Here is an 11,894-nt window from a genome sequence, read left to right on the forward strand (position 1 = left end):
TTGTCTATAATAATGGGTTTTTCAAAAACTGATTCATTTAGGAATGATACACCACTCTATGCGCCTACTGCGAGTCAGTCAGGTACACAACGGTTCTGTGACTTGGGTTTAGTTGGCAGAGAAAATAACAATTGTGTATGCCATCAGTTAGCTGGCCAATACTCCTTATTAATTAAATAAACTCAGTTTATTGTCTAAAACTACCTGTTTTAAGAACATGTTAAGAATCAATAGAAGCGGAGGACTATTATTAAGTTTTTTTTAGGACTATTATTATGTTGTAATGTTTGGTTGACCAATTAGCAGAGAGGGGCGTTTCATTCCCGCCCACATGTAGAGATCGAATATTCAAGTTGTTTATTCGTTTTCTATCCCTGAATGTAAAAACGAAAAATTAAGCCGGATTCTTGATTTTTCGTTTTGTTTGAATAATTGAAAAACGAAATATGTGCCGTTTTTCATTTTTCAGATTTCAATATTAAAACAAAAATTGATTGGACGGAAGATACCCTGATTCACGCAGCGCCAGGTGGAGCCTGGGGAGAAGGAATGGGATGGAGCATCGAATAATTATTTAAGTAGGAATATTTGTGTATATACGTGAGTAAGAACAGGAAAAGCAAAAACAAGGAATACATTGATAAATAAACCGTGACTGCATAACAGCAAAAGTAGGTGGCGATATGCACACAGGATGTAACACGCCAAAAAACGGAAGAAGAAGAAGAAGAGACATCCTTAAACGCCCATAGAAGGTGCTTTCTGGTTGGTGGTCTTCTTCAAATCTTTAAAGCTCATGCGTCATAAAAAAGCCCTTAAACTATGTCATCTTTTGAAGGTATTTTTTGATGATTAAGCCCCTTGCATTGTAGGTTTTTCCCCCCTGTATTTATTTGTTTTTCTTTCTTACTTTTCCTGTTATGTTTATTTTGCTTATCCATGTATTTTTTGTTATGCTGCTATTTGGACTTCTTTGAATTGTATTAAGATCTTTCTTACTGTTATTTGTTTGGTATTTCTGTTCTTCAAGCAATAAAAAAAGAAGCTTTCTGGTTGGTCGGGAGACGGAAGTCGTAAGCTTTCTCGCAGCAAACTTCCGACTTCCGAAGTTAAAAACAAACACAGCTACATTTTGCTAACTAAGCATCAAGGAAACCTTTAATACTTACCCCTCAGCTGTGGGACGTGCAAGCGAAGACGAGAGCAGGTATTTCTGTTGAGACTGTGATCATATTAAGTGTACAGACATCGAGATGAACAGATCTGTCTGCTAACTTTGATAGCCAGCCTGCTTCTGTCTGGCTATGAAAGGGTTAGCTAACGTTAGCCTGCTAACTCTAAAAGTCACTTGTGAAATAAGCAAAGCTTGAATAACGTTAGAATGAGGTCTGTTTGATTTGGCTTTGACGATTTAAAAACAACCAAACTGAATCGAAAGGAGCCGGTGGGGTTGTGACCTAAAAAAAGAGACTAGAAAAACATTTGCTGCATGCCCATTGTAATGGCCGGGTTAGCAGGTTAAATAATGAACCATAGTTTCAATAACATGGTCTTTCTAGGCTATATTTTTGTGACAAAAACAAGGTGCCTAGATTGCAGAGCCTCACCTACATGACAGTCAAGTTTGACTGAGCCTTAATTAGAGGAAACCATAGCAGTGAAATATAACATTCCTTCATAAATATTATTTATTTAACTCTTATCTTTTGGTATCATATGCGGCAATAGTAATACCTTAAAAATATTTATATTGAGAAAGACTTGATCATATTGATTTAAATGCAATATATTATTAATCGCATCTTTTTAATTGCACCTCAAAGTCTTAATAACTTAATATTACTGAATATTTTTGTTTTTATATTGTATTCTCTTAGCTATCACAAATGGGTTTAAAGCTTAAGTTTAAGTTGTATGAATTTATAATAAAAAAAACAGCTTATAAAAACAGTCTTTAAACATTTTGTTCCTTTAAATGTCGAAAATTCGTCATGAAGTGATTTGTTATTAGTTGAGAACACATTTTTGGTAGATGTCCATTAATTCAGTGTATTCCTTCCAAACGCAGAGTGCTTGAGAGAACTGAGTGAATTGTGTGGCTCAACTGCCCGTTTTTTCCTGTGGTGGGCCTCCATTGAGGATGACAATGGAAGAGATGAAGAATGAAGCTGAGACTAATTCAATAGTCTCTATGACATTATATGCAGTCATGTACCCAGTCTTCAATGAGGTATTTACATTTACACTTTAGTATAAGCAAATATGTAGTGTTGTTTTGACCATACAAAAAAATAAGTTATGTTTGTGTATAATTGAGCATGCTGTCAAAGTTATGGATTTTTATCTTTCATCAAATTATTTAGTTATCAAACAATAAAAACATTTTACAGGCTGTTCACTGCAAACTGATAAATTTGGACAGCATACAGTACTGTTTTAAAGTTTAGGGTTTGTACAATTTATGCTCATCAAGGCTGAATTTGTTCATTAAATGAAAACACCGTTAAAACTTAAAATTATTAAAATAACTGTTTTCTATTTGAAAATGTCATTTATTCCTGTTTTGGCAAAGCTGAATATACAGCAGTCATTCCAGTCTTTAGTGTCACACGATTCTTCAGAAATCATTCTAAATATGTTGATGTGGTGCTCAAGAAACCTTTCGTATTATTTAGGGATGCACCGAAATGAAAATTCTTGGCCGATGCCGAAACCGAACAAAATTAAACACTGGGACGAATACCGAACATAGAGTTTTTTTTCACCATTGCATAAATTAAAATGCCAAAATGTGCTTTTTATTGTTTTGTCTTGCTTTTCAAAGAAAAAAAATCAATTACAAAACAACAATTTAAAAATATTTAACACTGAACATTTTTAACATTCTAGCAGACACTATACCAACAAAGCACAATTTAACTTAAAATTAATAAGTTAGTAAAATTATAATTTTTGGCCATCAGATGATCAGACCCCCTTCTTGAATCAGGCATGTATTTTTTTATATATATATATATTTTTTACTGTACAATTAAAAGCAGCCTTGCTGAGAAGAGACTTCTTTTAAAACATTAGAAAATATTACAGATCCTAATTTGAACACTATGTGAATATTATAATAAATGTATTAAAACAGTTCTTGCTTTTTCTCAACTTTTATTTTGGCGGAAACGCGCAGGAAGACCTCTGTGCTTATTTTAGTTGACAACAGATTTATAAATGAGTCTCATTACGAATACGTCGTACGTACGCATTGTCACATGCCTTGTAAAAATTAATCAGATGTGACTGAGCAACTGACGACTGTATCGGTGCTGGTTGCTATTTGATCGCGTCACGTCATTGTTCGGTACAATTTATTTGGTCTTTTCACTTATTCGAATAATTTCGGTTGCCGTACATTCGGTGCATCCCTAGTATTATTATCAGTGATGGAAACAGTTGTGCTGCTTACATTTTTTGTGTTTTTTTTAACCATGTTCAAAGTTCAAAAGAAGAGCATTTATTTGAAATATTAATCCTTTATAGCATTTTACATGTCTTCATTGTCACTTTTGATCAGTTTAATGCATTCTTGATAAATATGTATGAAAAAAAAATTTGTATCTTAAAACAGTTGATATTATATCATAAAGTATGTGAATATGAAATTTATTTTTTGATTTTGTTCTATTGACAGTTGGAGAGGATAAACCTGTCAGCGGCACAGACATTGCGGGCAGCATTTATCAAAGTAAAATTTCCTGAAAGTGTCCTTTCATCAGTATTTATTTTTCTGACATGTTATCTCTCTTCATCTGGCCCTTGTGATGTATTTGTTTTAATAAACGATTAATTTCATGCTCAACATAATATGAGGTTTACTGATGTGAGTTTAATTCTCTTCAATCAATGCCACCCTCTAAAGGCAGAGAAAGAGAACCCAGGCCTCACTCAGGATATCATCATGAAGATACTGGAGAAGAAGAACGTGGAGATCAACTTCACAGAGTCACTGCTGCGCATGGCTGCAGATGACGTGGAAGGTAAAAAAAACATAATTTGCTTCTGGTACAGTCCATATTTCTGGATCTTTTCTGCAATAACACTCAAAATGATACAAATAATGACTGTCCAGTAAAGTTACTTTGTTTTTCCAGTAAAGATCAGGGTGGTTTTTGTAACCATGTGCATCTGTTTTAGCATCTGAAGCTAAGAAGTTTTGTGATTTCATATTTTACAGAGTACTTGATTGAAAGACCTGAGCAGGAATTCCAGGACCTTAACGAGAAAGCACGAGCCCTCAAACATATCCTGAGTAAAATCCCAGACGAGATCAATGACAGAGTGCGCTTCCTACAGACCATAAAGTGAGGATCCTGTCCCTTGTTTTCACCTTGATGGGATAGTGGTTAAAGATCTGGCCCGGTAATCAGCATGACACTTAACCTCCGGTTAAGAGGGATTGTCCCAGTAATAAGTATACTGTATGTCACTTAGGATAAAAGCATCTGCTAAATGAATACTTATGTTGTACTTACTTAATACAAACTAGAGTAATGATCACGCAATAACTGCAGTCAAAATCATTTGGAGCCTATAGATTTTTCTCCCCTTATAGTCTTACTTAAGGTCTAGTGCTTTCGTTTTAATCAAGCAATCAGTCAACAATTAATCGACTAAGCGATCTCACATAGCTGACAATACCATGACCTCAGGAGATGTTCAAACGTGAAAGATTTGATTTTAATGGGCCTCTCCTTTATTATCTTGCCATTCTCCACTGCCTGACTGCCGAGTCAGTGCTTCGCTCTTCATAAATGTGTTCATCTTTGCTGACCTCTCGCTGATTTCCACAGAGACATCGCCAGTGCTATAAAAGAGCTGCTGGACACAGTCAACAATGTTTTTAAGAAATATCAGTATCAGAATCGCAGGGTAAGTATTTCTTATTTCACAGATACAATTTTCACTGTTGAATAAGCAAGTTGGGATGTTTTTAAAAAAAAATAATATTGGGATTACTACAAATGAAAGTTTACCCAAAAAATTGACATTTTGAAAAAATGTACACCCTCAGGTCATCTAAGAAATAGCTGAGTTTATTCCTTCATGGGAACAGACTTTGGAAATTGTAGAATTACATAATTTGCTCACCAGTGGATCCTCTGCAGTGAATGGGTGCCGTCAGAATGAGAGACCAAACAGCGGATGAAAACATCACAGTGATCCATGGATTATAATAATCCACAAGTAATCCACACAACTCCAGTCCATCAATGTGAAGTGAAAAGCTGTGTTTAATGTATAATGTCAGCTGTGTAATTAAACCAATCCATCAAGATATTTTTAACTTCAAATAAGTCCTCCAATGATAACGCTTTCTCCAAACTAGTAGTCTCATTCAAATCAGGAGAGAAATATAAGATCAAGCATGGCTTTCAAGCAAAAACAGTTCTAAACAATTATGTCGGTGGATTTTGATATGAGAAGACAGGGGATGGCCTTCACTGGTGGAAGTGTTATTATGGTTTATGGACTCAACGGCTTAAAGTTAAAACACCTTGATGGATGTCTTACAAAAAGTTTTTAACTTTACAATATTTTGATGTCTTTATCATCTGTTTGGACTCTCATTCTGATGGCACCCATTCACGGCAAAGAAACTGATTGGAGAGTAAATTATGCAAAATTCTACATCTTGAATGGCCTGAGGGTGAGTAAATATTCAGAAGATTTTCATTTTGGGGTGAACTATTCCTTTACGCTCACTTGATAGTGCTTAATGTTGATTACTACCAATTTAAATTGACTTGTCCCTCCTTTTCTTGAAAAAATTAAATAAATAAATCTAGCTTACAGTGAGACACTTGCAGTGGAATATGGCCAATCCATAAATGCTAAAACACAAGTCAAAAACATTATGTATGTTAACATGATTTTAGTGTGAAAAAATGGCTTCCTAACCTTTTCTGTGTAAAGTTGCATCTAATTATACAACTTTGTAGCCATGACAACCTAATGGCTAAAACCTTTAAATGACTTTACATCTCAAAAGTTTTAACAGAAAAATTAATGTAGGTCAGTGGTTCTCAAGTCCAGTCCTTGCCACCCCCTGCTCTGCACATTTTGTATGTATGAAATATTAACATGTTTAACTTTTTGTCCCCAGGCACTTGAACACCAAAAGAAGGAGTTTGTGAAGTACTCCAAAAGCTTCAGTGATACGCTGAAAACATATTTCAAAGATGGAAAGTAAGCAAGCAGACAGTGACGGATGTTTTTTCAAAGCGCACTCATGTTTCTAGCAGACATCTATTTTACATCTTCTATGAAAGTGCTTTTCTCAATGAAAAATGATCAGCCAATTGATGTCCTGAGCACTGACTTTTCTCTTTCTCGTCCGCAGGGCAATAAACGTCTTTATCAGTGCCAACAGGCTTATCCACCAAACTAACTTGATACTGCAGACCTTCAAAACCGTCGCCTAGGAGACGCAGTTGTGATGTGTGCGGTAGTGTGGAGCCAGTTATGTGTAATATACAAAGATTTTTGTCTTTTTCAAAGTATAATTTATAAACCTTGCCTCATTTTAAGGCACTTGAAATGAGGAGTTCAAGGCATGTTAATTTACTCTTAGCTGAATAATCATGATTTTCACCCTTCCTGACAGCTTCAGTACCTTCACTGTTGTTCTGATCAAATGAAAGCCAAAAGACTGCGCCTTAAAGTGTCATGCAACATTCCATATACAAAGTGTAAATATTGGTATTCTTTCTTTGTCACTGAGACATAAAGTATAAGAATAAATGATGTATTTAACAGATATTTGGTTATAAATATTCAATAAATAGTTTCCAAATGTTTAATATTCTCTGTCTCGGGAGGTTTTTGATTTATTCACTTAATATATCCCCACAGATGCACTAGGGAAGTTTAAAAAAACAGCTTTTATGAAGTCTGCTCTGTAATGTATGTTAAGAAGCACAGTTAATGGAAGAGCTCTTCGACTTTCTGTGTCTTTAAGTGGATATTTAATGGTCTCGGAGTAGATACAGAAGAGGGTGTCCTGGGCTGAAAGATGCTGACTATAGTCTAATTGTGTCACCCAACCTCATAATTCTATTAGTTTTGAAACTGAAAATCAAAACACATATTTGCTGTTACGTACAAACACACTACTGTTCAAAAATGTGTGGCTTGTAAGATTTTCTTCTTTTGAAAGAAGTCTCTTATGCTCACCAAGGCTGCATCTATTCAATAAAAAACAGTAATGTCCTCAAATATTATAAAAAATTAAAATAACGTTTCCATTTCATTATATTTTGAAATGATTCCTGTGATTGCAAAGCTGAATTTATAGCAGCCATTACTCCAATCTTACAGTGGGTATAGAAAAGAATCACCCCCCCCCCCTTTAAATAATCACATTTTGTTGCTTTGTAGCCTGAAATAAACTTATGTTGGTGTTATATCTTTCACTTGGATGTTATAAGTTCACTGAGTAAATACAGCTGGATAAAACAAAAACTGTCCATCTTAATTTCAAGCTGCAAAACAACAAAATGTGATCATTTTAAAGGGGGTGATTCTTTTCTATACCCACTGTAAGTGTCACAAAATCCTTCAGATATAATCTTCTTATTATCATCAATGTTGAAAACAGGTGTGCTGCTTAATATTTGTGTGGAAATGGTGATTTATATTTTTTTCAGATTTCTTTTGAATCCTGAAAAAAACCTGAATTTATTCAAAGTTTAAAAGCATAGCATTTAAGTGTCAATCTTTTGTAGCATTATAAATGTCCTTAACTTGGTCAAAAGTATTGTTTCCTTATTTACTTATCCTCATGTTGTTCCAAACCTGTATGACTTGCGTTCTACAGCGGGGAAACTGTAACTGTTTCTGTCCATATACAATGAAAGATTAGACCCAATTGACCCCATTTCATCCTATGGAGAAGCTTTTTTTTTATCTTCTACTGTGTTCCACAGAGGAAATATTGGTATGGATCAAAGTTTGAGTAAATGATGAATTTTCATTTTTTAACTTTCTCTCCCACAGCAATTGCTATTATTTACCCTGATATTTACCTTACAATCATATAAGCCAATATAGGCCTTCTGCTGCAGTTTTGTGTGTGGTAAAATCCTTGAGAGAAAAGCGTATGTGACTGCCAAGGCAAGGCGACAGATGATACTGGTGAGCAAACCATTTATTACTGACTCTAAATAGAACGCCCAAGGCCAGCGCAGACAAGTTGCTGCTTCTGCTTTAATATCTAATGATGCCCTTTTAGGCTCACCGATTTGTCTTGTGAAAACTATTTAGTCTGGAGCTATTTGTTGAAACAGTTTAGAAGTTTGCAGCTGCAGCAGATTGATCAATTATAGAGGCCGATTGATTGTAAATGTCAGCAGGCATGACTGTGCGAGTCAATTGTATTCATATTTTTTTTGCCCCACCTGTCGATATGAGACCGAGGGCCGCTGCTTCTTGGCGAGGGGTTTGGCGGGGCTCTGTCCATGAGACTGATAAAGCAACAGCAGTTATGTGCATAATCTAACCTTTGGCATTGGCAGAACCTGCTGAAAAGCCTCTTTATGAAGAGAGAGGCCATCGGCTGGACGTCTCACAGAGGCTTTTGACATTGCAGACACTGCTGACACGGTCTCCCCTACTGCCGGCTTTAATAGCTCTCATCATAATAAGTGCTTGTTATAGAATAAAAACAACCCAGAGAGTTGATGGCTTTGAAGTACAAATTCCATTTCATTTTCCAAAGTGGGATTTGCATTTGGAATTTTAAATTTAAATCAGATGCTCAAAGTCATTCCAGTCCAAATCTCCAATTTAATTTATACACAATGTTTGATATTCATGTGATGCTCTCCAGTCTTCTGGATTCAGAAAAAAGTGCTGGCATTAATGCAGAATGCCCACGAGCCACTGCAGAATTGGCATTTAAAATGGTCTGAGTTGAGTTTAATGAGCCTCTACCAGGGACAGCTTTGTTTTTGTCTGCATTCTTGCAATATCAGAGCAGGTTTACAAATTTGGACACAAGTCTGTCCAGTCACAAATAGGAGTTAGAACTTATTATCAATGGAGATTTCTTTATAGCTCAACCCTCCTGTTGTGTTTATAATATGGGTGTCCCGTTTGTGTTGGGCAGTTCGCCAAAAATCAACACTATCGAGAACACTACTGAGTCACGTAAAAACATGAAAACTCTATTGTAGCTGGTCAGAGACTAAAAAATATAAAATATTTTGTTTTAGGGGTCAATTTGACCCACATATTTTTGTTCACAATTAGCTTTCTTTTATGTTTTTTTATTAATTATTTTTTTCATGGCTACATGAGCTGTTTTCCCACCAAAATGCAAATGACTACAATAAACTAGTATCTAGCATTATTTTTTTAATATAAATAGTATTTATTGCTATTTTACCTTTTTGCATTTTTGTTGTCTGGTTCCCAAACTTTTTTGAGGGTAAAATGGTTTTCTCACACTTCTTTTCGGTGCTGCAAAAGAGTGAGATCCCAAAACACTAACAACCAAAAACAAACTTTTTTTTTTACTATGAAACTGTAAAACGGTTCATTTTCATTGGATGATTTAGTAGATGAGTCTTCAATTTCAAATAAATGTTGAATCTTTAATTTCATACCATCTCATTTCATATTTTAGTCTCTGAAAATTAAATTTTCAATTTGAAAAACTGTTGATTTTTGGCAAATTGCATGGAAACCAGTGGGGGGTAAATCTTATCCCTAACACCACTGTAGTCACCAAAATTTGTACAGACTTTCTAAAACACATCTGTGTTGAAAAGGCGCATTCACAACATGTCGAGAAGAAATGGTTTAACAAGTGTTTCAAGCAGTTTGACCCGCACCACAATAGCAAAGTTATCAATTAGGGTAAGTTTCACAGAGTTTTTCTTTTGCTGCTGACTTTCAGTTCCATTTGAACATTTATAGCACCTATCTGAAGTATAATCACAAATGTGCACAAGCACTGAGGCTTTCAATAATATTTTAGAGGCACGCTTCATGTCAGTTATCTCTCTTCAATCACACCTCGATTTTGGGAGGAATACTCCCGTCTCGCTTACCAGGATGTATAAAGAGCCATCAGAGAATCCCTGCTGGTGTTACTGATGGAGAGAGTGCTTCTGCAGAGACGCGGGACCTCCTCACACCATTAGTTATCACATTAACACGTTTGTTTGATTGATTGATTGCTGAGCATTTGTTTATTTTCACCAGTCAGAACTAGCGCAGTTGCACCAAAAAGGTCTGCAGACAGTGCAGGCAGGTGTCCTACTGTAACCCAGGTCATTAAAATGCAGAAATCTTCCAATCCTCAGGTATTTGTGTACTCTTCCATGAAATTAAAATTGTTGTTGAACCATGGATTAACCTGGGGCGAGGTAATTGAATACACAAGCGTAAGCACATTCAGAGTATAGTTGCGTGTCTCATGCTTCCTGTCTCAGCACACAGCATACATTTAATATCAAGTTGTTTAATACCAACCCCTGTCTTTTCACAGTCTTTGTACGATTCTAAACTCAAGATGAGTTTTGATGACATGGTCTCCTTTTCCACTTCGCTCACAAGGAGATCCAACAGAACTCTCTCATGGAAATTCGTAACCATTTATAGGCGAATTGGTGGCTAATTCTTAATTTGTACAATCTCATACATAGCCTACCTTTTCGTTCAGTTGGTTCGTCCTCATGTTGTTCCAAACCCCTACGGGTTTCTTTCCGAAAGAACTTGGGTGACCAAACGGTTGATGGTAGCCATAGACTTCCATAGTATTTTTTTCCTCAATAGCCTACTATGGAAGTCGACGGCTACTGCTAATCACTTACCCACATTTTTTTTTTAAACATAATCTTTCAGGCTCAGCATAGAAAGAAATACAGACTTAATTTATGATTTTATTACTTCTGTGGAACACACACACAAAGATATTTTTTCCCAGTATGATGAAAGTCAATAGGGTCCAAAACAACCCATTGAAAGGGGCCCATTGACTTTCATTGTATAACCAAAAAACACTTTTCTTTTCTTTTTTTTTGGGACAAAATGGCATACAAATGACAAAATGTTCATTTCTGGGTGAACTATTCCTTTAACGTAGACTGTAAAGGATTTGATCTTTAAAATGCTGACCAAATGAATGAATTATTCATGCTTCATTCAACAGGCACGAACAAAATGTGTGTGTAAATGGTCATATGTATGTAAAGAGGGTCATTTGTTGGTGTAAACACATAGAGAAGTAGAATCGCTATAGGCATTCCCACAATCTTCCCATATCAGCCACTGGATGCCAGTATAGTACTGACTTGATATACTGACTGCACCCTAACAGTAGGGATTCCTTTCTTACATTTTCTTAAACAGTGGGGTATTTTATTAAAGGGGTCATATGATGCGATTCCAAGTTTTCCTTTCTCTTTGGAGTGTTACAAGCTCTTGGTGCATAAAGAAGATCTGTAAAGTTGCAAAGACTAAAGTCTCAAATCCAAAGAGATATTCTTTATAAAAGTTAAGAGTCAACCACACCTACCTAAAACGGCTCGTTCTAACACGCCCCCACATATCTACTTCACTATGTGGAAATATTAGCATAATGCCGCCCAAATGTGCACGCAAAGAAAGGCCGCGTGGTTTCAGAAACAGCGGTAGTGTTGATGCAGCCATGTCAGGGAGATGCTGTGTTTCAGAGTGAAAGCAAAAGCACTTTATTTGGCCTTCCGGAAGTAGATGCAATTAGGAATCATTGGATTTATTTACAACAGAACAGCACAACCCAGATATTTGAATTTGTGCAACACATTTTATGGACGACAGTTTTTTTAACCCGTTTGAGAGAGGCGGGGCATAGAGGACCT

General features: G+C 35.9%; 1 protein-coding gene across 1 annotated transcript; it reads left to right on the plus strand.

Moving 5' to 3' along the window:
- Positions 1-1,040: 1,040 nt before the first annotated feature.
- On the plus strand, positions 1,041-6,817 carry LOC107557361 (programmed cell death protein 10-B). The gene is made up of 8 exons (XM_016240756.1): positions 1,041-1,207; positions 2,069-2,230; positions 3,680-3,733; positions 3,908-4,025; positions 4,223-4,349; positions 4,839-4,917; positions 6,152-6,234; positions 6,389-6,817. Exons 2-8 carry the CDS (start codon positions 2,141-2,143, stop codon positions 6,468-6,470), a joined length of 633 nt encoding a protein of 210 aa, XP_016096242.1. The 5' UTR covers positions 1,041-1,207; positions 2,069-2,140; the 3' UTR covers positions 6,471-6,817.
- Positions 6,818-11,894: the final 5,077 nt, after the last annotated feature.

The sequence above is a fragment of the Sinocyclocheilus grahami genome, unplaced genomic scaffold (assembly GCF_001515645.1).
Source record: "Sinocyclocheilus grahami isolate Dianchi unplaced genomic scaffold, SAMN03320097.WGS_v1.1 scaffold21.1, whole genome shotgun sequence".
NCBI classification, from domain to species: domain Eukaryota; kingdom Metazoa; phylum Chordata; class Actinopteri; order Cypriniformes; family Cyprinidae; genus Sinocyclocheilus; species Sinocyclocheilus grahami.